Source organism: Carcharhinus amblyrhynchos, chromosome 4 (genome assembly GCF_965287045.1).
Source record: "Carcharhinus amblyrhynchos chromosome 4, sCarAmb.v2.hapA, whole genome shotgun sequence".
NCBI lineage: Eukaryota > Metazoa > Chordata > Chondrichthyes > Carcharhiniformes > Carcharhinidae > Carcharhinus > Carcharhinus amblyrhynchos.
This window is the reverse complement of record NC_137327.1, coordinates 63,262,737-63,288,929: the sequence shown is the minus strand read 5'-3', so window position 1 is coordinate 63,288,929 and position 26,193 is coordinate 63,262,737. Positions and strand designations below refer to the sequence as shown.

At 42.6% G+C, this 26,193-nt stretch overlaps 1 protein-coding gene across 1 annotated transcript in view; it reads right to left on the bottom strand.

Moving 5' to 3' along the window:
• The window catches only part of hydin (HYDIN axonemal central pair apparatus protein), a 1,114,396-nt gene that overhangs the window by 165,553 nt on the left and 922,650 nt on the right, over nt 1–26,193 (bottom strand). Inside the window, exon 67 of the mRNA XM_080187991.1 lies at nt 15,785–15,945. Within this exon, the coding sequence (XP_080044117.1) occupies nt 15,785–15,945 (161 nt within the window). The remainder of the gene's footprint in view (nt 1–15,784; nt 15,946–26,193) is intronic.

Below are 26,193 nucleotides of genomic sequence, written 5' to 3'. Positions count from 1 at the left end.
AAAACAAGAAATTCTCCACTATAACATCGTTACTTAATCTACTCAGCCCATCTCATTTCCAAGAACCAGGTCCAACAATGAACCCTTTCTAGTTGGACTGGAAACATACTGCTGTAGAAAATTCTCCTGAACACAATCTACATAGAACATAGAACATAGGACATAGAACACTACAGCACAAACAGGCCCTTCGGCCCACGAGTTGCACCGAACACATCAACACCTACCAATCTATAGACCTATCTATAACCCCCAATCCCATTAAACCCCATATACTCATCCAGAAGTCTTTTAAAAGACCCCAGCGAGTTCGCCTCCACCACCACTGACGGCAGCCGATTCCATTCACTCACCACCCTCTGAGTGAAAAACTTACCCCTAACATCACTTCTGTACTTTCCTCCCCGCACCTTAAATCTGTGTCCTCTCGTAGCGACCATTTCAACCCGGGGAAATAGCCCGGGGAAATCTAAGAATATTTGTCCCTCTCTGCTCTTTATGCTACCTCTATCCCAGTCTACATTTGAGGAGTTAAATTTCATCATTATAACTACTCTTTCCCTTTAGAGGAAAAGACTTTGGCGGGAGTTGTAAGGGTGTATTGTAGAATGGGATAAAGACTCAAAGGGGGTGATTCTCACCGTCCCGTTCCCCCCCCGCTGTGGATTTCCAGCGATGCCTGTGTGGTGCCAGAACTTGGCTGGGAGGCAGGGCTAGCATTTCAATAGTATTTTACATACTATTTCAATGTTATTAGCAGGCCCACTAGCATCTGTCTCACTGCCAGGAGAATTTCACTCCAGCGGGGTTCAGACTAGCTCCCCACTTTTGGGGAACTAGTGGCCTGACCCTGTTAGAGTGAAAGGGGGCAATCAGAGACCCCCAGGAGAGTTGGGTGGTGGGTGTGCCCCCAGCACTGCACAAAGGGCAAAGTGCCCATGCCAGGCAGTACCTTAGCACTGCCCACTCTGCGTGGGCAGTGCCAAGAGGTGGGGCCTATTGTGGGCGGGCCTAGTGAGTGAGGCCTGCTGGAGGGGGGCTTAGGGCGATCAATGGAGATGGAGAGGGTCTTGTTGCCACTCTGCATTGGGACCTGAAGGGGCTGGCGATCAAGGTCAATGGGGGTCTGCCAGGGGTGGGGGGGTGGGGCAGGGGGTCTGCCTGCAGGGGGATTGTCACTACATGTGGGGGTGTTGCAAGGGGAGGTGGTGGAGGTTGAAAATTGAGGCTGGCTGGGCCAGGGATTCTGGGCTGGCCCACAAATGGACAGGGGGCCACGATCGGGCCTTTGGGGGGCGGTGGGGCAGCACTGTGGGGGTCCTGGGCTGGCCAGCAATTTAGTTGATCAGCTAGATAACAGTTTGGGGCCACTGTGCATGTGCAGAGGCCCGCTGATTTCAGCCTCTCCAGTGTGAATAGGCCCCCCGTGAAATTTAATGATATTCATGCTGGTGGCCTCTACAGTGCAGAGTGAGAGAATTCCCACCGAATAAACATAGTGAATTACTCAAGTTTTCCTGCGAATTCGACACAGAATTTTTTTGGAAGGATTCCACTCAAATTGCAGGGAAATGTGAAGTAAAGGGTTAATTTACATGGTAGCCATGTCACAGTAATGCTACTCACTGTGATGACTGAGAAGCATCTTAGAGCTCTCGCTACATCTTGGTCTTACTTTATACTTAGTAGATAACTAAATGCATTTTCAACAAAAGGCCATTGTCTCCAACAAGATTTTTTTACAGCAAGAAACTACGGAATCCCAAGAAAAAAACTATGATAATAGGCAGGCCATTCCTCACAGCCAGCATGCACTCTGCATAATAGCTGTTGTATCTGATTCTCTAAGCCTGGTGCCAACTCATTTCATGGTGGTGGACACCAACACAAAGACCTGAGACACCTTAGCACTCATGCAAGACAGAAACTCATCCAATTTCTCTCCAATCTTGCTTATTGCCTTAGAAAAGTTTACAAATTCTCACATATTTTCTGCTGCTATTCTAGAACTTTTTTTTATCTATGGACTCTGAAGTTGAACATCTTTGTCCAGCCTGGTAGAGGTTAGAGGGTCCTGTGTCCTCCAATGGAAGTTCTCTACTGCTGTTCTTGTCTCCAACACATGTTCCTGCTCACTTGTGATGTGCACTTCACATAGCAAATCAACTATTGTGTGTGCAGGCCCTGTAAAAGTGTACAACTGAGCTGGTGGAGGTTGTACATGAATGTTATGATAGTGCAAACTCAGAGTGAAGGACTTCTGAGAATTCTTCATCTTCCACCAGCAGCTGCTTAGTAATACTTGTGGAAACAGTGGGAGATGGAAGACCTGAATGAGAATATACAAGTATGAGGGCTCTTCATCAACACTGTACATGTTATCACTTTTTATTACCAACTGACAGTCAACTTGAGCCAGTGTTGTCTGTAATGTGCTACATTATCTTTTAATTCTGTCATCAAGTAGATGGGAAACCCATATCCCTCTGTGACCAACAGCCAAATATCCAGACTCAGCTTATTTCCACCACTTTGTTCTCCACATATATGATGATTGGTACCTTGCCTCTCCCTGCTACTCTGTGCTTTTTTTCTTACTGAGTAAAGAATAGATTAAAGAGTGTGAGCAATGGAATGTTTTGAGAGGATGATGAGTAGCATAATTGAGAGACACTAAGAAAAATGAATGTGAGATTGCAATGAGGGTAAATGTTAGCAGTTGCTGAGCAGATTGCAATGTGAGGAGGTGCCCCAAGAGACAGAGATTTGTACGTCTAAAATGTTTGTTGGTCTGATCTGAGGAATAATGTGTAGAAGTAGATCTAGTAAGGGAGAGTCAGTGGATTAGTACACATCTTTCCTGCTGTGACTCAGTCATTGAACCATTTGCAGCACTGTATCCAGGAGTAAAATTCCATGCTCTTGCTACGGACCTTCTTGACCACCCAAAGGAATTTCTGCATAGTCAGTATGAGGAGCTAGGCACAAAACTAAGAGGCAGAACCTAAACGGTAATAATTTCTGGATTATTATCTGAGCCACAAGTAAGTTGGCATAGGATAAATGAAATTAGAAAGATGAATATGTGGCTCAAAGACTAGTGTGGGAGAAGTGGGTTCTGTTTTGTGGGACACTGGCACCATTACTAGGGAAAGTGATATTTGCCTTGTTGGACAGTTTACAATTGAACCGTGCTGGGGCTGTTATTCTAGCAAACCACATAACTAGGGAAGTAAAGAGAGTATTAAACTAAATAGCAGGAGCAAGGGGTTAATCTTGGAAAGATGTAATATAGCAAAAATCGGTGATGAGACAAGAGAGATGATATGGAAATGATAAACAAATCATTTCAGGAAGGAACAGAGGATACAAATCTAAGAAGCAGATAAGGTTTAATGCTACAAAAGTAATAAAAGGCCAAAACTTAAAGTTCAGTATCTTAATGTGCATACCATTCAAAACAAAATTATTAGTGTTTTGATAGTGATAGAATTGATAGTGCAAATGGGAATTAATAAATGTGATCTGATCACTATTACAGAGACATAGCTACAGGATAACATAGATTGGGATAAGAAAAGGTGAAAATTAATAATGGAGCCCACCCAACCCACAGGACCCCTCAGGGCAAGTAGCCACTGGACTTGCCTCCTTGAGCCCCCACAGAATCCAAGGTGCCAAGTCAGTTATCAGTGTCAGTGGCTGAAGGGAGGCTGAGTTGGGGATTGTGGGGGGAGATTTGAGGGGAAAAAGGTGTGAAGGGTACTGAGGGGGAAAGGGGCTCTGTAGTGGTTCAGATAAACCTCATGCCTGTGTGACATGGGGGGTGTGAGGATGCCTCTCATTGCTGTGAGGTTGGTGGTGCTTCCTCAACCCTCGAGTTCCAACACGCCAGGACGTATTTATAATTGTGTATTTTTTTGGTTGGCAGGACGTGACAAATGGTGTGCCACAGGATCAGTGCTGGGGCCTTAACTTTTTCAATTTTATATAAAGGAATTAGGCAAAAGAATTGAAGTCATGGTTGCTAAATTTGCTGAGGGCACAAAAATAGATAAGAAAGTGTTACAAGGAGGATGCGCGGAGGTTACAATAACATACTTAGGTTAAATGAGTGGGCAAAAATCTTGCAAATGGAGTATAATGTGGGCAAATGTGAAATTATCCATGTTGGCAGGAAGGAAAAAAGAAGTTTATTATTTCAATGGCCAGAGGTTACAAAGCTATGAGGTGCAAAGGGATCTGGAGACTTAGTGAATAAATCATAAAATCAGGCAGGTACAGCAAGTAATTTGGAAAGCAATTCATGCAACATAATGATTAGCATTCCTGTCTCATAGCGCCAACGATCCGGGTCTGATTCCCAGCTTGAGCTACTGTCTGTGCAGAATCTGCACATTCTCCCATTGTCTGCATGGGTTTCCTCTGGGTGCTCTAGCTTCCTCCAACATCTCAAAAATGTGTTGGTTAGGTGCATTGGCCATGCTAAATTTTCCCTCAACGTACCCGAACAGGCGCCAGAGAATGGGACTGGGGAATTTTCACAGTAACTTCATTGCAGTGTTAATGTATGCTTATTTGTGACACTTATAAATAAATTTAAACTTCAACAAATAGAATGTTATCAGTTATTATGAGGGGAATTGATTACAATGGTAGGAAGGTTATGCTTCTGTTGTACAGGGCAAGCCCAGCGAGAGGAGATGCAATTCTGGATTTAGTCTTGAGAAATGAAGTTAGGCAAGCGAGGAAAGTGACAGTGAGTGACCATATCAGGGATAATGACCACAATTCAGCTATATTTAGTAATCATTATCAAAACAAAAAGAGATAAATCAGGAGCAAAAGTTTTGAACCAGGCGAAGCAAATTTCATAAAACCGAGAAGTAATTTGGCTGAAGTGGACTGGGCAACACAGTTAAAGGATAAATCAATGGGAAAATCAATGAGAAGCACCCACAAATGAGATCCTTAGGGAACAAAGCACACATGCTCCTCTAAAAATAAAAATGGTGCTGCCAAATCTAGACTCCCATGGTTGTCTAGAAAAATACAGGGGATGATTAAACAGAAAAATAAAGCTTATGGTAGTCACAAAAAACTCAACACTGCAGATAGCCTGGAGGAATATAGAAAATAGAGGGATCAAGTAAAAATAATTGAGGTAATCAAACAGAGGACATGAAAAAATATCAGCAAGCTACATTAAGAAAAAACCCAAAGATGTTTTAACAGTATATTAAGTGCAAAATGATAATTTAGGAAAAAGTGGGATCTACCAATGAGGAAGAAGGGAACTTGTGTGAAGATGCAGAGGATACATGAAGTGCTGATAGTTAACAGTGCTATAAAACAGGTGGACGTGATCATTAACAGCATCTATTTCCCTAAACCTAACCCATGCAGCCTTTCACCTATGCCCTCTTGGTGACTCTACGACTTCTTAATTTTACGTGACATAGCGCTATGTCAACATATCCCAATAGAATGTACATCAGAGTTGGAGATGGTCAGTTGCGGTCTGAGCCCCGTGGCCTGTGATGCACTTGGCAGGCACCCCTGGAGGGCCCTGGCTGACTTTCTGGTGTCACGGATATATCCATCTGTGTTCTTCCTGCTGCACTTGAAGAAGCAGAGAGTCATAAGGTTAAACAATGGTCACAGTCTCCCAGGTGGTAGAACCCAGCACAGGCTCCAGCCCTTCCTTCTATCGCTGCATGCCAATGGGCCCCTGGGTCACTCTATGGGATGGCAGAACAGCTGGACTGAGCTCCAGAAGCCCCGAGGTCACCTGGTCCTGCCTGATCTGGATGCCCAACTGCATTCACCACATGGTGTGCAAACCCTCGGTGATGTCACTCTGAGTGCCGGCAACAACAGCCCTTTGGGACTGGGCCAAGCTCTGTAGCTGCTCAGTGGTGGCCCGCTGACAGTGCAGCATTCCCCCAGCACTGACCCTCCGACAGTTCTCAAAGCCCACAGCCATGATCCGCTGTGTCTCCAGAATACTCCCGAGGCTCTCAGCCATGACCTGCTGGAGTTGAGGATTGTCCCGAGGTCCTCACTGTGCCTCAGACATGGCCTGCTGTGCCTCAGCTGTGGCCCACTGTGTCTCGGCCATGGCCTGCTGTGACTCGACCATGCCTTGGACCCTGCCACCCATGACGACTATTTAATATCCAAAGCTTTCCACTGTGGATGCCATCCTTGCTGTGCCCGCACCATCTCCTGTACTTGAAAGCTGTGAGACTCTCCCAACAAACTTGCAATAGCTGCAGTTTGCAGAAAGCCCCACCTGCACTCCCCAAATCTATAGCTGCATTTTCAACAGCTCAGGGAGAACAAATCACAATGGCCAAGCATCTGTCTTGAGGCCAGCTGAATCCATCCCTCCTACAGGCCTCCGCATAACAGAGACCAGGGACATTCTTGCCTCCACCCAATGTATATCAATGACTGTGTCATACGCACCAGAGAGCGACCCAGAAGCCTCACCATTAACCTGTTCCACCATATGTGTCTGTGATGGTGAATTGTGTGGTGGAACCTTGTGTCAATTGACTGATGCTGTCCTTGGAGATTTTCTTGGGGCCTTCCTCCAAGGTTTTCTCTGAGCCATTGTGGGGCGACATGGTGAGAGCAGTTGGGGTGGGGGGGAAGCAGTGATGATGCCAGACAGACTGGGTGCATCGGGGTCATTTCTGGCAACAAAGGACAGGAAGTTGAGTGCAAGATAGGGGCAGATATCTGGGCAGCATGCCACTTACTTGAGATATGTCAGACGAGTGAAACAAAGAAGATAGGAGCAGGAGGAGGCCATTTGGCCATTTGAGCCTGCTGAGATCATGACTGGATAGCCTAATCCTCTAACCTTGCTTTCTCCCCATAACTTTTGATCCCATTCACCCCAAGTGCCATATCTGGCTGCCGCTTGAAAACATTCAATGTTTTTGTATCAACGACTTGATACAAAATAAATTCCACAGGCTCACCACTCTTTGGGTGAAGAAATGTCTCCTCATCTCTGTTCTAAATGGTCTACCTCTATCCTCATACTGTGAACTCTGGTTCTGGACACCCCCTCATCAGGAACATCCTTCCTGCATCGACTCTGTCTAGTCCAAGGCTTGGCAGAGGCTATGTTACACGCCAACCCAGCTGACAGTCACAGTCCTGTCCTAGTCCCTCTCCAGATACAGGTTTCTGTCCTCAAGGGAAGTGAGAATTCACAGGTTAGGTACCCCACCCCTATCTTCTCCCATTCCTGTGGGGACAGAAGAGGGATTGAAAGCCTTAATGGCTGTAAGATAACAGGGTGTTGGGAGTGAAGGTGCTTGGGTGCAGCTGAAATATCCATCCACACCTGACAACTCCGCAACCTTCCAGCATATGACCCCTAGCATCTGTCTCTTACCACTCCCCCCACCCCCCACAACCCCATCTGTTCTACTGAATATTTTCTGAGTGTATGTATCTACATTATTGTCGAGATTCACTTGATCCCAGCTGCCTTTGCATGTCATGTGCCTCTTTCTTCTTCTTGATCAGAGCTTCAATATCCCAAGTCATCCAGGGTTCCCTACTTCTGCCAGCATTGCCCTTCACTCTAAGAGGAATGTGTTTACCCTGAATCCTGGTTAACACACTTTGAAAGCATGCCACTTACTAGACGTCCTTTTGCCTTCCCACAGACTCCCCCAATTAACTTTTGAAAGTTCCTGCCTGATACCATCAAAATTGGCCTTGCCCCAATTTAGAATTTTAATTTTTGGGCCAAACCTATCATTCTCCATAGCTATCTTATGGTCACTGGTCCCAAAGTGATCCCTCACTAACACTTCTGTCATCTGCCCTTCCTTATTAATCGAGGACAGGAAGAGGGGAGAACTCTGTAGGGGTGGTAATCAGGGAGGGGGGAGAGAAGTGAACTCTGCAGGGACTTACCTGTTTTAATTATTTATCTGGTCCAAAGATAAATAATTAAAACAGAAAGCCCCTTTTCCAAAACTGCTGTTGAGAGGCAACAACTACTATAAGCATTCAAAACCTCTGCCTTTCCCCTAATACAAAAAGCTGATAGTCAATGGTCATTCTCCTGCATGAGGCTCAGAAAAAAATGTTTAATGTAATTAAGAATAAATGTTGTGCCCTAAATTTGTTTCTTACCTGAAGGTGCTGCAGTGAAAGATTTGTTGCTAAGATGTTAGTGTACGCCATTGCAGAATGTTTTTGTTGATTGTATTTTTGCAGAGTCTTTTATAAAATCATCTTTGTCCAAAGGTAATAGCAAAAGTAATAGCTGCTTTTGATTTTGTTTTGTGAGTTGGGTGTAAGAGCCTCCTTGTTCATCTCTAAAGTTTCCAACACAATTTCCTAGTTCAATATGGAACAATATAATTGCTAAATTCATTTATTTCCCATTGTCAAATACCTGGTTTTGAAACCTTCAGCTTTCTCTGGAACAAAATATATTTTGTTATGTCTTCTTAGGGGTCTCCGGCTATTTGCCAGTAGACGTTCACTTGTTTGCATTGTTGATTTATTTGATTCCTCATAATGTTTAGTTTTCTTCCTGACTGGAATTCCAAATTTTGTAATTCAGCATTGAAGTAAACCTATGAGGTGTTGCAACACTTGTCTTCCTCCATATATAGTGCTCCCAAGCACACCAATCTCCTGTTCATTTGCATCTCCTCTAATGAACAATGGACACTGAATCAAGTTTCAGTTGCTCAACCAGCAACAACTCTTGCCCTTACAGCAAGCTGCATTATAGCCACTGTGTTACGCAGCAACTTTAAAAAAATTATTTACATGTAACCCACACCAGGAGGATGGTTGATTTCCTTCCCTGAAGGACATTAGTGAACCAGGCGTTTTTCTTTTACAACAATCAACAATGGTTCATGGCCATGTTGTGAGGTTGGATAGAGTAATTGTGGATTGGCGTTTGTAAAATTGTAAAATGCTAGGGAGAAAGAATTACATAGTCCCTTTAACAGATGGTACCTTTTCTGTGCTAAAAAAAAGCAAGTACATAGGATACCAAAATGAAACATTTGTATCGAAAAGCCAAGTAACAGTTTTACCAAGGCAACACGGGCTTTTGAATTTTTTGAATTCAGCCAAACAATTTGAATTAGGCACTTAGATACCAAGAACCTATTAAATTTAAATCTGATTGTTTTGATAAACTAGGACCAATCCCTGTCGTGGGAAATATTGATATGCCATCACAGGTATAAGGGGGAGCAGTGGGACAAAAAGGGAGACAGCAACTTCCACCTGCCACAACTCACAGCTCTTAGCTCAAAGCACCATCTAGATAGCAAAGGTATCGAAGAAGAATGGAGCCCAGCCAGAAGAATCAACAGAGAAGGCCCAGAATATTCTGAAGACACAAAACCTGGTTACAATTTAGACAGTAACTAAATTCTACTTTTTGTAAATGAGTGGGAATTATATTTATTGGAACAGCATACCATTAGAATCTTGTTTTATTCGTTTTTATTATTAGTTAGGTAAAGTTGTTCACTGTTAGTTAGATAAATAAATTGTTTTGTGTTGATTTTAAAGACAATGTCAGGATTTATTTTGTATTTAACCACTAGAAGTTGCTAAACCACAGGTCACACCACCTCACAAATTTTTTACAGATTATAGGGTGAGGTCATCTCTTTGGATGTTTTGGTGTTAGTTCTCAGAGGGGGAACAGTCATTACTAGACTTTTAATTCTAAATGTTTTTACTGAATTCAAATTTCACCATCTGTCCTGATGGGATTCAAAGTGCAAATGATAGAGCAACAGGGTCTCTGCCTCTTTATTTTTCCTTTTATCTGTCATCAGTAACAACTTTCAGGTATATAACATCTCCAATGTAGTAAAATGTCCCAAAGTACTTCACAGGAATACAATCAAATCAAGTCTTTACAAGCAGTAGCAAAATTTCTCCACTTTATATTCCAATCCTCTATATAACAAGGCTAGCATTTCATTAGCCTTAGCAGTTGCAGTTTTCATCTCACCACTGCTTTTTAGTAATCAGTATGCATCTCTTTGAAACTATAATCGATATACTTCCTGTCCAAAATGCATAATCTTGACTTACCTGCAATGAAATCCACCTGTGATTGTTTTGCACATTCATTGAATCTATATATCTCTTTGTAATATTATGCTCTGTATATGCTGTCTACTGTGCCATTAATCAGTAGGTTATTTTGGAAAATGTGGATAAATGGCTTTCTATTACTGTAGCGATTGTATCTGTCTCTTTAAAGCAATATAGCGGAACAGATCTCCTGATTGAGGGACCAATGGGAACCAAGAGTGAGTTATCACTCCAGAGAATGGAGTCCTCTCTGGAAGCCATGCAGTAAGTCTGTAAAGACTGGAACAGCTGGGCTGGGTGCTCCAAGGCAGCTTAGAGTTGCAAATCCCTCAATAAATACTTTTTGTTCCTAACAAAGTCTGAAATTTCTTTATGATGCCTGGAATGCCACTACATAACAATTACATAATCTAAAACATTAACAAAAATGTAACATGCAATTGATACTCCAGCACAGTTTCTTGCGAGAAACCATTAGCCACTTGGTTCCAATTTTAATACACACCCATTATCCCTACTCTCTTCTACTGTATAACTAATAGCCTATACAAAGTAGTTTTACTTCAATTTCATGAGCTTTAATTTTAGCTTCAGATTAAATCAAACTTCTCCAACTTTATTGAGAATGCTTGCTTCATGGCAGGTAACAATTGGCAAACTTTCTCATACATCTCAAACTTGTCAAATTTAATGAGATGGCCTAAAACTTTAAGATATTTTTCTCGTTTCATACTCAGTTAAACCAATCACTTTACTCCCTTTCTTATAGTTCTGTACTTGTTCTATTAAAGTCTGTATCTGAAAAACCTTCCTTTTATGTCCTTTCTTTTCAACTTTCCATCTAAAAGATCTTTCAGTATTGAGACGAATTAGGTTAAAGATAATCATTTGGTCTTTCCTGCTTAATAGAATATACCATTTCCTCTTCATAGCTTCAAACATTGTTAGTCTGCTCTCTTGCAGTGGAACTTGTAATTAAGCATCTATGTTTCTATTCAATATCTATTTAATTTTCCAAATGCTTCTGTACTGCTGCATGTTAGTGTGTTACAATTCAAACCTAAGGGTTCTTGCAGGAGCTTGCCAGATTCTAGTTTACTGCTGAGACTAAACTCTCTTGTGATTAATTTAAATCTGAAATAATTTATTTTCATATTTCCCAAGCTCACTCCAACCATAGTTGTATAAACACTGCAACAGTTCCACAGCAGATGCCATCTGCCTATCACCCTATTATAGAAAGGATATCATTAAACTAGAAAGAATGCAGAAAAGGTTTACTAGGATGCTAACAGGACTTGATGGATTGAGTTATTAGGAGAGGCTGGAGAGACTGGAACTTTTTTCTTTGGAGTGTAGGAGGCTAAGGGGTGATCTTATAGAGTTCTATAAAATAAAGGGCATAGATCACTAGTCAATATCTTTTCCCAAAGGTAGGGGAGTCTAAAACTAGAGGGCATAGATTTAAGGTAAGAGGGGAGAGATACAAAAGTATCCAGGGGGGCAATTTTTCTACACTGAGGGCGGTGAGTGTCTGGAACAAGCTGCCGGAGGTAGTAGTAGAGGCAGGTACAATTTTGCCTTTTAAAAAGCATTTAGATAGTTACATGGGTACGATGGGTATAGAGGGATATGGGCCAAATGTAGGCAATTGAGATTAGCTTCGGGGTTTTAAAAAAGGGCAGCATGGACAAGTTGGGCCGAAGGGCCTGTTTTCATGCTGTAAACCTCTATGACTCTATAACTTTATCTCCCTGATCTTACACTCAACTCTGGAACACCTTGATAACAAGGACACTTATGTCAGACTTCTATTTACTGACTACAGCCCAGCCTTCAACATGCTTATCACAACAAATCTCATCTCCAAACTCCATGGCCTAGTGATTGGCTCCTCAACGTGGGTTTCCTCCGGTTGCTATATGGGTTTCCTCCGGGTGCTCCAGTTTCCTTCCCAGTCCAAAGATTTGCAGGTTAAGTTGATTGGCCATGCTAAATTGACCCTAGTGTCAGGGGATTAGCAGGGTAAATATGTGAGTTTATGGGAATAGAGCCTGGGTGGGATTATGGTCTCGATGGGCCAAATGGCATCCTTCTGCACTATAGGGATTGTATTGTATGAGTCCTCTCTCTGTGACTCCTAGATTTTCTAACCCACATACTGTAATCAGTAAGAATAGGTGACGAAACCTCCTCCATGATTATCCTCAATACCATGCCTGGCAAGGGCTGTGTCCTCAGCCCATTACGATAGTCCTTATACACTTAACACTGCATGGCTAAATTCCAACTCCATTTTCAAGTTTGCTGATGACACCACTCTCGAGTGTCAGATCTCAAACAATGACAAGACAGGCTAAAGCAAAGAGATAAAGTATCTGGTGAACTGGTGCAATGATAATAATCTCTCCCTCCATGTCAGTGAAATGAAGGAGATAATAATCAATTTCAGGAAACATAGTGGAGGACATGCCCTTGTCTACATCAATGGTGAAGATGTGGAAATGGTTGAGAGCTTCAAGTTTTTAGGTGTTCAGATCACTAACAATCTATCCTGGTCCCTCCACGCTGATGCAATTGTTAAGAAAGCCCACGGCACTGAAACAATGCCTCTACTTTCTCAGAAGGCAAAAGAAATTCGACATGTCCACTACAACTGTTACCAGCTTTTACCAATGCAGCATAGGAAGCACCTTTTCACAGCTTGGTATGGCTCCTTCTCTGACCAAGACTGTGAGAAACTACAAAGGGTTGTGAGTGTAGCCTAGTTCATCATGTAAACCAGCCTCCCATCCAATGACTATGTCCACACCCCGCTTTGTCTCGGAAAAGCAGCCAGCATAATCAGGGACCCCATGCACCCTGGACATACTCTCTTTCACCTTCTTCCATTGGAAATTTTTTTTTGTTTACTTTATTCCAATCCAATCAAGTCAAATTAAAGCCAATTCAGAGTCCCAACAAGTTGGGACATTCCTGATCCAAGCTGACAAGATAGGGCTCTCACCTCCTGTCTCCGGCTTGATCTACATGATCCAAGCTGATTGGAGTAGGTGTAGCTCCTCCTCCAAGGCTTGATCTAATTTGCATCTTAGCCAAAAGGCTGAGATGCCGCTGAGAACACATACCAACTTACTCAAGAACAGCTTCATCCTTATTGCCATCAGACTTTTGAATGGACGTATCATAATTAAGCTGATCTTTCTCTTCACCCTACCTGTAACTGCAACATTATGTTCTGCATCCTTTCCTTTCCCTCTCCCCTATGTACTCTATGAACAGTATGTTTTGTGTAAATCGTGCAAGAAACAATATTTTCATTGTATCCTAATACATGCCACAATAATTATTCAAATCAAACTATGAAGGCCCTTTGGGTGGTTTTAATAATCTTTGTTTTGTAAATCTGGTGCAAGATCGAGGAGAACTTCAGTTGCTCTGAGCTATGATATATCTTTTTAAGTTGCCAGCTTGCACAACCATGGCACTGAAAAAAATACTGGTAAATGCAAATAAATTAACTTGGTATTAATAAAATCAATGTGTTCTAACATAAATGAACATGTCAATGCAATTTTAAGTGAAAACTCCTTCAGCGTGCCTTTTTCACCCATTGCCTCTTGGTCCTGATAGGAATATAGGAACAGGAGGACACCATTCACTCCTTCAAGCCTGTTCCATCATTTAATGAGATCATGGCTGATCTGTGACCTAACTCCATAAACCTGCCCGTGGTCCATACTCCTTAATATGTTTACTTAACAAAAGTTTATTTATGTCAGATTTAAAATCAGCAACTGATCTAGCATCAACTGCCATTTGTGGAAGAGAGTTCTGAACCCCTACTACCCTTTGTGTTGTAGATGTGCTTCCTAACACCTCACCTGAATGGTCTGTCCCTAATTTTTAGATGATGCCTCCTAACTCCAGAATCTCCAATCAATGGAAGTGGTTTATCTACCCTGTCTTTTTCCGTTAAGATAGAACCCATGTAATGCAGAAGGAGGTTATTTGGCCCATCAAGTCTGCATCAACCCACTGTCTGAGCACACAGTACTTTGGAAATATGTTTCATACAAGTTCAGAGGTATTTGGCATCATTGGGAACATTGGTTTGGAATTGGGAACTGCATGAAAAGTAATAATGAAAGGAGTTTACCTACTTCACATGTCATCATCAAATGCCATACCATGTTATATATGTTTTTAATACAAGTAACGAAGAAGTGACTTTGCTGGGTTGTCACTTCTGACATCTGGCAAACTGTCAATAAACAGCAATATGAAAATGAAATATTCTTCAGATCCATTACAGCACATTAGAACACTGAATACTGCAATGAAAATGTGGGTCCTCACAACATTTTTCAAAATTCTCTCATGAATGTAGGCATTGCTAGCAAAGCCAGCATTTGTTGCCCATCCAAATTTCCCTTGAACTGAGTGGCATTTCAGTGGGCAATAATGAGTCAAACACATTTCTATAGGTCTGAAGTCACATGTAGACCAGACTGAGTAAGGACAACAGATTTCCTTCCCTAAAATACCATCAGTGAACCATATGCATTTTTATGAAAATCAATGGTAATTTTATGGTCAAGATCACTGAGAGAAGCTTTCAATTCCAAATTTATTAATTGAATTTAAATTCCATCAGCTGCCGTGGTGGAATATGAACTCATGCCCCAAAACATTAACCTGGGCCTCTGGATAACTAGCCCATTGACATTATCATAATTACTCAATTAAGTCTTGTGAATTCTTGGCTGAGATCCAAACTCACTAATGGATTTTGCTCTGCAGGGGTTGTTGACATTGTTCTGAAGGGGAAAATGAGTTAGTTAATTTGACAGATTAATGAGCAATGAAGGTCATTTTTCAAAAAAGTGGATTATGATCTATAATTGTAGTGTTATTTGTTGAGCTTCAATGAGTTATAAGCTTTTTAAAGACTTTCTAACATTAGTTCCGCATATTAAACTGAAGTTCATATTTAGTGTGGGGGGGATTTAGGCGGGATAAAGCGAGTATGGGGTAATGGGAGGCTAAGGATGGTGGTATCAGAGGAGACATGTGGTGAGGATCAGAGGGCCTCATACCAATTTCCAGCTTTGGGCCAACATCTCTGTAAATGGAGGTGGTCTTTTTAACTTAGCCTCTTCAGCATTAGCCCGCCTTTGTTTCTGCCTCAGGTTCACTGTGGAAAGCAGCAGGCCTGATTCCAGTCCATTCCTAACTCCCCACAATGAAAATATTGTAAGCAGGCACTGCTGGTGAGCAGGCCAACTCCGGCTTCCAAGATGAAAGTGCAGCCTGTTGGACCCTGTGGAAAGTGTGTCAATATAAGGGTATTGATGAGGCTACAGTTGAATTCAGCCATGATGTCCCTTGTATTAAAATAGCCTACTGATATTCACTGTCCTCAGGTGTAAAGAGCAGTCACACAGTTGTGGGCAAGTTGCTCGAGCCCCTGGGTTTGTATGTCAACAAGAGTGTTACTTTCAACAAAGAAACAAAGATGAAAAAATGGAGAAAATGGACAAAGAGGTGCTTGGAATTTCTGCAGAGCTCCTCCTGATTTCCTGTTATTGTTTAGGTGGATCCCCTCACTGATTACAGCAGGAGTCGCCAAGGTCAAAGAAAAATTTCCAGTAAATCATAAGATCCTTACTTGTAGGCTCGGGTCTGGTACAACGGTGTGTCCTTGAAGACAATGCTTTCACAGGCACATTCAAAGTCGCTGTAATCTACCATGGCACTAAACTTTAGCTCCAGCTCCTTATTGCCATCTTCTAAAACAGTGTGGGCAGGTTCAGGTTCAACCTCTATCACCTGGTAGATACACAATAACAAATTAGGCACACCTTGTGAAAAACAATCTTTTTATTGCATGGTTTTAATGTGGTTTCATCTCATTTTTGGGTGTAGTTTTGACTGTAGGTGGAGAGAGGAATTTAATGTACATGTGCAACAATGCACCAACAACACTGCATGGAGAAATTGCAATCTCCATTGTGCAACACTTCAAAAACCCACTGTGGACAGGTTAGTCTCAAGTCTGTTGTACAATGTGTTTAAACAATAGGAAGCCTCACCTGCTAGTGGACAATGTTCTGCCCATTTATGAATGAAAATCTATAGATGGAAATCCACAGGCAATACATAACAAGATTGAAAATTCCCTGACATCTGAGGCTATCCCATGATATACTACATTTGTAAAACCAGGCTCCATTTCAATGGATTTAACACCCAGAGGATATCATTAATCACTCAAAAAGGTATGGCTACACAGGAACAGGCAGCAGAGGTACATAAAGGTCAGGTTGCATCAGACTAATTGAATTTATTGAGAAAATTATAGCTAATAAGAATGAAAATAATGTATTTTCAGGAGGCCATTTAAGAGGCATATGAAAATAATAGTGCATGTTGTTAAAGGGATGCATCTCAGCTTAATGAAATGTGGATAGTCATCTCTCTCTGAATCCATATTGGGACCAATTTTGTTTGTTGTTTCTCATAAAATCATAGGACCCTACAGTTCAGAAAGTAGCCATTTGGCCCATCAAATCTGCATCAACTCTCTGACAGAGCATCTTACTGAGGTCCATGTCCTGCCAGGTCCCCATAACGCCACACATTTATCCTGCTAATTCCCCTAACCAACATCTTGTGACACTAAAGATCAATTTAGCATGGCTAGTCCACCTAACCTGCATGTCTTTGAACTGTGGGAATAAACTGGAGCACCAGCAGGAACCCCACGCAGACACAGGGAGAATATAAAAACTCCAGACTGTACCCAAGGCTGGAATCGAACCTGGGTACCTGATGCCGTGAGGCAACTGTGCTAACCACACCATGCTGCCTGGATTTATATCTATCTATAATTTGTTTTCGCAAAAGGAATGATATTAAACCTTGCTGATGGTATGAAATTGATCTGGCACACTGAGGGAGTTTGTAGGAGGCCTTGGACAAGTTAATCGAATGGCAGAAATTGATTCAGTTCAATGCAGAAAAATGTGAAGAAATATATAGTGAACAAGTAAAGAAGCTAAAAAAGCAAGATCCATACTGTCAGGAAAACGGAGGTAATATTAAGGGATATTAGAAATATGGTACAGAGTTACGTGCATTTAATTTAGTGCTGCTGCGTATGGAAGTGTACATAAGAACATAAGAACTAGGAACAGGAGTAGGCCATCTAGCCCTTCGAGCCTGCCCCGCCATTCAATAAGATCATGGCTGATCTGAAGTGGATCAGTTCCACTTTCCCCCCGTAACCCTTAATTCCCTTGTCTGTCAAAAACCTATCTACCTGTGACTTAAATATATTTAGCGAGGTAGCCTCCACCACTTCAACGGGCAGAGAATTCCAGAGATTCACCACCCTTTAAGTGAAGAAGTTCCTCCTCAGCTCTGTTCTAAATTGCCCCCCTTATCTTGAGGCGGTGCCCTCTAGTCCTGCTGTCCTTTCTGAGCAGGAAGAATCTCTCTACCTCCACCCTATCGATCCCTTTCATTATTTTATACGTCTCTATAAGATCCCCTCTCATCCTTCTAAACTCCAACGAGTACAGACCCAGTCTCTTTAGTCTCTCTTCATAGTCCAACCCCCTCAACTCTGGTATCAGCCTAGTGAACCTCCTCTGCACTCCCTCCAAGGCCAATATAACCTTGTGCAAGCGCGGCGACCAAAACCGCAAACAGTACTCCAGCTGTGGCCTCACCAGTGCCCTGTACAGTTGCAGCAAGACCTCCCTGCTTTTATATTCTATCCCCCCCGCTATGAAGGCCAGCATTTCATTCGCCTTCTTGATCACCTGCTGCACCTGCAGACTGGGTGTTTGCTACTCATGCAAAAGGACTCCCAGGTCCCTCTGCACTGTAGCATACTGCAGCTTTTCGCCCTTTAAATAGTAATCCTTCCTACTATTATTTCTGCCAAAGTGGATAACCTCACACTTGCTAACATTGTACTCCATCTGCCAGGTCCTCGCCCACTCGCTCAGCCTATCCAGATCCCTCTGCAGACTTTCCACACCCTCTGCGCAATTTGCTTTTCCACTCATCTTTGTGTCATCAGCAAATTTCGTTACCCTACACTCAGACCCCTCCTCCAGATCATCTATAAAAACAGTAAATAGCTGAGGCCCCAGCACCGATCCCTGCGGCACTCTACTAGTCACCAACCACCAACCAGAATAGCACCCATTGATACCAACTCTCTGCCTCCTATTAGACAACAAATCCTCTATCCACGCTAACACCATACCCCCAACTCCATGCACCCCAACCTTCTAAAGCAACCTTTTATGCGGCACCTTATCAAACGCCTTTTGAAAATCGAGAAACACCACATCCACTGGTTCCCCTCTGTCTACCGCACTAGTCACATCCTCATAGAAATCCAATAAATTCGTCAAACACAACTTCCCCTCAACGAATCCATGCTGTGTCTGCTCTATCAACCCATTCTTTTCTAGGTGCCTCGCTATTTCTTCTTTGATGACGGATTCAAGCATCAAAGAAGTGTAAACCTATAGCTAGATTCATTTTAGACAAAGGTGTTTGTATCTGGAAGTTTTTGGTTTCAGATAAAACTGTGATCAGAGTAAAGAGTGGAAAGTAAACAAACAGGGAGAAGCATAAAATTGTTGCTTAGTAACCTTTAGGGTAGGAATGTGATTTTAGTTTTAGCTGAATGCATTAGCAGTTAGAGCTAGGTTGTGAGAGAAGGCAGCTTTCATGGCTCTTTTGAAGCAAAAAAAATACAATGGAATACAGTGCATGAAAGCAAGCTCCAGTAGAACTAAAGGACAGTTAGTTCTAGGAACCAGGGATTGGAAAAGAAGTGCTTGGATTATTGAAGTAAAAAGAATCAAAGAGGAACTGCCTTTGGTGTTGTGTATGTGGTGTCTTGTCTGTTTAAGACAGCACAGCAGAAGAAAAGTCACCAAACTTGAGGAACCAATGGGAACCAAAAGTAAGTGATCACCACAGAGGGTGGAGTCCTCTCTTGGGCAGAATACATCCATGTAGTTAATATCATAAAGACTGGAACACATCTCCAAGGCAGCCTCGGGTTGTAACTCTGTGTTTCTTGTTATCCATAAGTACTTTTTGTTGCTGCCCCTTACGATACTCTTTATACACTCATGACTACATGGCCAAATTCAGCTACAACTCCATTTTCAAGTTTGGTGATAACACCACTGCAGTGGGTTGGATCTAAAACAATGATGAGATGGAGTAAAAGAAAGAGATAGAGAATCTGGCAAAATGGTATGATGACAATAATCACTCCCTCAACAGCAGTAAAATAAAGGAGATAGTCATCGACTTAAGGAAATATAGTGGAGGACATGCCCCGGTCTATATTAATGATGACAAAATGGACATGATCGAGAGCTTCAAGCTTCTTGGTGTTCAGATCACCAACAATCTGTCTTGGTCCCTCCACGCAAATGCTATTGTTAAGGAAGCCCACCAATGGCTCTGCTTTGTCAGAAGGATAGGGAAATTCGACGTGTCCATTAAGACTCTCATCAACTTTTACAGATGCACCATAGGAAGCATCCTTTCTGGATGTATCACAGCTTGGTATAGCTCTTGCTCTGACCATGACCACAAGATACTACAAAGGATGTGAAAGTAGCCCAGTCCATCATGCAAACCAGCCTCCCATTTTAAATTTAAACCAGATACAGGAAGTGGTCATAGGGAGGTCTAGGAAGTAGTTTTTCTTCCTTCTGGACCCCCATAAATTGGAAAGGTGAAGAAACACGATACTCTACACGTGTAGAGTATCCCATCCTACCCCCTCCTGTAACCTAAAAAAAAAGAGAGAGTGACTTGGAGTGAGAGCAGGTAAGTTTAAGTTTATTTTTGTTTCTTGGTAAGGGAAGTAATAGGAATGGCAGTGCAGGCAGTGCGATGTTCCTCCTGTGGGATGTTTGAGGTGAGGGACACTGGTAGTGTCCCAGCTGATTACACCTGCAGGAGGTGCATCCATTTGCAGCTCCTTGAGGACCCATGTTAGGGACCTGGAGCTGGAACTGGAGGAACTAAGAATTATTCGGGAAGTAGAGGCAGCTATCGACAAAAGTTACAGGGAGATAGTTACTCCTAAAAGTGATGCATGGGTGACTGCTAGAAGGGGTAAGAAGCAGTCAGAGCAGCGATCCTCTGAGGCTGTTCCTCTCCAAAATAAGTTCTCTGTTTTGGATGTTGTTGGGGAGGAAGACTCAACTGGGGTAAGCCATGGAGTACAGGTCTCAGGGGTAGAGCCTGTCCCTGATGCTCAGGTGGGAAGGGGGCAGAAAAGAACAGGATTACTGATTGGGGATTCCATAGTTAAGGGGATAGATAGGAGAGTTTGTGGGAAAGAGCGAGACTCGTGGTTGGTATGTTGCCTCCCAGGTGCCAGGGTCCATGATATCTCTGAGCGAGTGTTTGAGATCCTTAAGGGGGAGGGGAACCAGCCCCAAGTTGTGGTTCATGTAGGCACCCATGACATAGGTAGGAAAAGGGATGGGGATATAAAACAGAAATTCAGAGAGTTAGGGTGGAGGCTTAGGGCTAAAACAAACAGGGTGGTTATCTCTGGTTTGTTACCTGTGCCGCGGGATAGCATTGAGAAGGATAGAGAGAGAGAACATTTGAACTCGTGGCTAAAGGGATGGTGCAGGAGGGAAGGGTTCAGATACTTGGACAATTGGGGCTCATTCTGGGGTAGGTGGGACCTCTACAAGAGGGATGGTCTGCACCTGAACCAGAGGGGAACTAATATCTTGGGGGGAAAATTTGCCAATGCTATTCAGGGGGGTTTAAACTGATTCTGAGGGGGATGGGAAGCTGAACTGTAGCTCCAATGTACAGGAGGATGAGAATAGGGAGGTCATGGATAAGGTTTCTAGGTCACAGCAGTGTATTGGCAGGTGGGAGGGTGGTTTGAAGTGCGTACACTTTAATGCGAGGAGCATACTCAATAAGGCGGATGAACTTGCAGGCTGGATTGGTGCCTGGGACTTTGATGTTGTGGCCATTACAGAGACATGGATAGAGCAGGGGCAGGAATGGTTGTTGCAGGTTCTGGGGTTCAGATGTTTCAGTCAGAGCAGAGAAGGTGGTAGAAGAGGGGGAGGCGTGGCATTGTTAGTCAAGGACAGTATTACGGTGGCAGAAAGGACGTTTGATGTGGACCTGTCTATTGAGGTAGTATGGGCCGAGATTAGAAACAGGAAAGGAGAGATCACACTGTTGGGAGTTTTTAATAGGCCTTCAAAAAGTTCCAGAGATGTAGAGGAGAGGATTGCAAAGATGATCCTGGATAGGTGCGAAAGTAACAGGGTAGTTGTTATGGGGGACTTTAACTTTATAAATATCGATTGGAAAAGCTATTGTTCGAGCACGTTAGAGGGGTCAGTTTTTGTCCAATGTGTGCAGGAAGGTTTCATGACACAGTATGTAGAGAGGCCAACAAGAGATGAGGCTACATTGGATTTGGTACTGGGTAATGAACCAGACCAGGTGTTAGACTTGAAGGTAGGTGAGCACTTTGGTGATAGTGACCACAATTCGGTTACATTTACCTTAGTGATAGAAAGGGATAGGCATATACCAAAGGGCAGAAGGTATAGCTGGAAGAAAGGTAATTATGAGGCTATTAGGTGAGATTTAGGATACATAGGGTGGAGTAGGAAATTGCAGGGGCTGGGAACATCTGAAATGTGGAGCTTATTCAAGGAGCAGCTACTGCAAGTCCTTGATAAATATGTACCTGTTAGGCAGGGAGGAAGTGGTCGAGCGAGGGAACCGTGGTGTACTAAGGAAGTTGGATCTCTGGTGAAGAGGAAGAAGGAGGCTTATGTAAAGATAAGATCTGAAGGCTCAGTTAGGGCCCTGGAGAGTTACAAATTAGCCAGGAAGGAGCTAAAGAGAGAGCTAAGAAGAGCTAGAAGAGGACATGAGAAGACTTTGGCGGATAGGATCAAGGAAAATCCTAAAGCTTTCTACAGGTATGTCAAGAATAAAAGATTGGTTAGGGCAAGATTAGGGCCAGTCAGAGACAGCAGTGGGAAGTTGTGCGTGGAGCCTGAAGAGATAGGAGAGGCACTGAATGAGTATTTTTCGACAGTATTCACACAGGAAAAAGTCAGTGTAGTTGAGGAGAATACTGCAATATCAGGTAGTAGACTAGACAGGATTGAGGTACATAAGGAGGAGGTGTTGGCAATTCTTGAGAGTGTGAAAATAGATAAGTCCCCTGGGCCGGATGGGATTTACCCTAGGATTCTCTGGGAGGCTAGGGAGGAGATTGCAGAGCCTTTGGCTTTGATCTTCATGTCGTCATTGGCTTCAGGTATACTGCCGGAAGACTGGAGGATAGCAAATGTTGTCCCCTTGTTCAAGAAGGGGAGTAGAGACCATCCTGGGAATTATAGACCAGTGAGCCTTACTTCTGTTGTGGGCAAAGTTTTGGAAAGAATTATAAGGGATAGGATTTATAATCATCTAGAGAGAAATAAATTATCGATTTTTTTGAAAAGGTGACCAAAGAGGTGGATAAGGGTAAGGCAGTTGACATGGTGTATATGGATTTTAGCAAAGCGCTTGATAAGGTTCCCCATGGTAGGCTATTACAGAAAATGCAGATGCATGGGGTTGAGGGTGATTTAGCAGTTTGGATCAGGAATTGACTAGCTGATAGAAGACAGAGGGTGGTAGTTGATGGGAAATATTTAACCTGGAATGCAGTTACAAGTGGTGTACCTCAAGGATCTGTTTTAGGGCCACTGCTGTTTGTCATTTTTATAAATAACCTGGATGAGGGTGTAGAAGGGTGGATTAGTAAATTTGCTGATGATACCAAAGTCGGAGGAGTTGTAGACAGTGAGGATGGATGTTACAGTTTGCAGAGGGACATAGATAAGCTGCAGAGCTGGGCCGAGAGGTGGCAGATGGAGATTAATACGGAAAAGTGTGAGGTAATTCACTTTGGTAAGAATAACAGGAGTTCGGAATATAGGGCTAATGGAAGGACTCTTAGTAGTGTTGACGAGCAGCGAGATCTCAGGGTACATGTCCCTGAAAATTGGTACCCAGGTTGATAAGGTTGTTAAGAAGGCGAACGGTGTGTTAGCTTTTATTGGTAGAGGGATTGAATTTCGGAGCCATGAGGTCATGTTACAACTGTACAAAACTCTGGTGGTGCTGCACTTGGAGTATTGTGTACAGTTCTGGTCGCCGCATTATAAGAAAGATGTGGAGGCATTGGAAAGGGTGCAGAGGAGGTTTCCCAGGATGTTGCTTGGTATGGTGGGAAGGTCTTATGAGGAAAGGCTGAGGGACTTGAGGTTATTTTCATTGGAGAGAAGAAGGTTACGAGGTGACCTGATTGAGGCATACAAGATGATCAAGGGATTGGATAGGGTGGACAATGAGAGCCTTTTACCTCGGATGGTGACGGCTAACACAAGGGGACATAGCTTTAAATTAAGGGGTGGTAATTATAGGACGGATGTCAGAGGTAGGTTCTTTACTCAGAGGGTAGTAAGGTTGTGGAATGCCCTGCCTGCAGCAGTTGTGGACTCGCCATCTTTAAGGGCGTTCAAATGGTTTGTGGATAGGCAAATGGATAACATTGGAATAGTTTAGGTTAGAGGGTCATTAGAATGGTTCCACTGGTCGGTGCAACATTGAGGGCCAAAAGGCCTGTACTGCGCTGTAATGTTCTATGTTCTATGTACTTGCCGCTGCCTCGGGAAAGCAGCCAGCATAATCAAGGACTGCCTCCCCTCCACACCCCGGACATGCTCTCTTCCACCTTCTTCCATCGGGAAAAGGATACAGAAGTCTGAAAATGTATACCAACCGACTCAAGAGCAGCTTCTTCCCTGCTGCTATCAGATTTTTGAATTGTTCTATCACATGTTAAGATGATATTTCCCTCCACCCTATCTATAACTGCACACTATCCTTTCCCTTCTCCTATGTACTCTACGAACGGTAGGTTTTGCCTACATAGCATGCAAGAAACAATATTTTTCACTGCATCCCAATTCATGTGACAGTAATAAATCAAATCAAATCAAAGTCTCAAATCTTTTGATGATGCTAGAGTGCCACAACATAACATATTGGCAATGAATTAGATCAATTATATGGCACAGCTTATCTGTGAGTATCCAATTTACTTGAAGTCTGGAAAAGAGGGATACCCACCTGCATACTCCGAGTGAACCGGCTCTGTGTCGAGGTACTGTCAGACCCAGAGGGGAAGATAAAATAACAAGCTTAGCGTGGTCTGTAAGTTAAGAGATTTGGAAAGATAAAAGAAAAATTAAAGTGAAGAGAAATTAGTCTTCAGGAGCAAGAGAAGTGAAACTTGAGTAAAAGAAAACAAAAGTTTTTGAAATAAATTGAAGATATACTCAGTGCGAAGCAAGCTGTGTTTCAGATTTAAAAAGGAGAAATCTGTCAGGAAGGCACATATTGGTTACAGTTAAACAAGTCCAGCAGTATAAAGAGAAGAAGTCTCAGGAAACTGCAAAGCTTGTCCCAACAGCATGGGAAAGTGAATAGCTGAGATTGCAGATCTCCTGATCTGGACAGAGCATACAGGGAAACATCCCTGCACTAAGGGACTGCAGGCAGTGAAGATTGGCAGTTTTGGAAACAAAATGAGTCCTGTACCGGCTAAAAAAATGAAAAGAAAATAAGTATGTAGAGAACAATTCTGAAAAGAGAGAACAACTTCAAAAAAGGGGGCCTATAAGTAATGGAAGACCTCAAAGGAGGAAATTAAGACTTAAAGAAAGAGACAATGTTGGATCTCAGAGGAGGTGATAAATTCTCAAGCAAGAGGCAAAACCAGACTCAGGGTATGCAAGAAAAGTTCCCTGAGAGGGGAGTGCTAAGAAACCCAGAGGACGGGATAAGCAGAAGGAGGGCAATGAAATACCTCAGGTGGGTAACAATATACCCCAAAAGAAGGGCACTGAAAGACCCCAGGAAGGCAACAAAAGACTCCAGGAGAGCAACAAGAGATCCCAAAAGGGCAAATAAATTGAAGATATACTCAGTGCGAAGCAAGCTGTGTTTCAGATTTAAAAAGGAGAAATCTGTCAGGAAGGCACATATTGGTTACAGTTAAACAAGTCCAGCAGTATAAAGAGAAGAAGTCTCAGGAAACTGCAAAGCTTGTCCCAACAGCATGGGAAAGTGAATAGCTGAGATTGCAGATCTCCTGATCTGGACAGAGCATACAGGGAAACATCCCTGCACTAAGGGACTGCAGGCAGTGAAGATTGGCAGTTTTGGAAACAAAATGAGTCCTGTACCGGCTAAAAAAATGAAAAGAAAATAAGTATGTAGAGAACAATTCTGAAAAGAGAGAACAACTTCAAAAAAGGAAGACAATGAAAAATCCCGAGAGGTAGAGAACCAAAATACTCCAGGAAGCAGGGCATTGAAAGATTTCAGTTGCCTTAAGTGGGCAACAGAAGATTTTAATTGACGAAATGAAGAGTCAAAAGCAAGCAAAACTCAGTTGTGTCTCATCCTGTTATATTATAGTAAGAAGTTCCTTGAAAGTTTTGGGTATAAATTCCAAGCAAATGATAAACTGTAATCAGTCAGGAAGAAAGACAAGTTATAACAGAAGTAAGAGTGAAGAGAAAAACATGTGGATAAACTTCATCGAGAGCTATAACAAATAGAAAATGAATGAAAAGTTTGTGATCTATAATCTAAATTACAGGCAGCCCAGCTACATTAAATATAAGAAAAGAAAAATGAACTTTGAAAAATGTGGAAGTAACTAGTGAATCTATTAGGGCCAGTAAAAAAAGGACAACATTCACTAGCAAGCAGTGAATGAATTGATGCTAGAGCATGAGGATGTGAAGAGATGGTAAAAAGGGTTAAGAGAAAAAGCACAAGCAGAACTCAGCAACAGAGGTCACTGCATAGAACCCGAGAAGAGCCAAGGAACTCCCATGTAATGGATGGTACCAGTTTGGTGATGGATGAGATAATATTTGTCTCAGATTGAAGCATCTCAAGGATTTG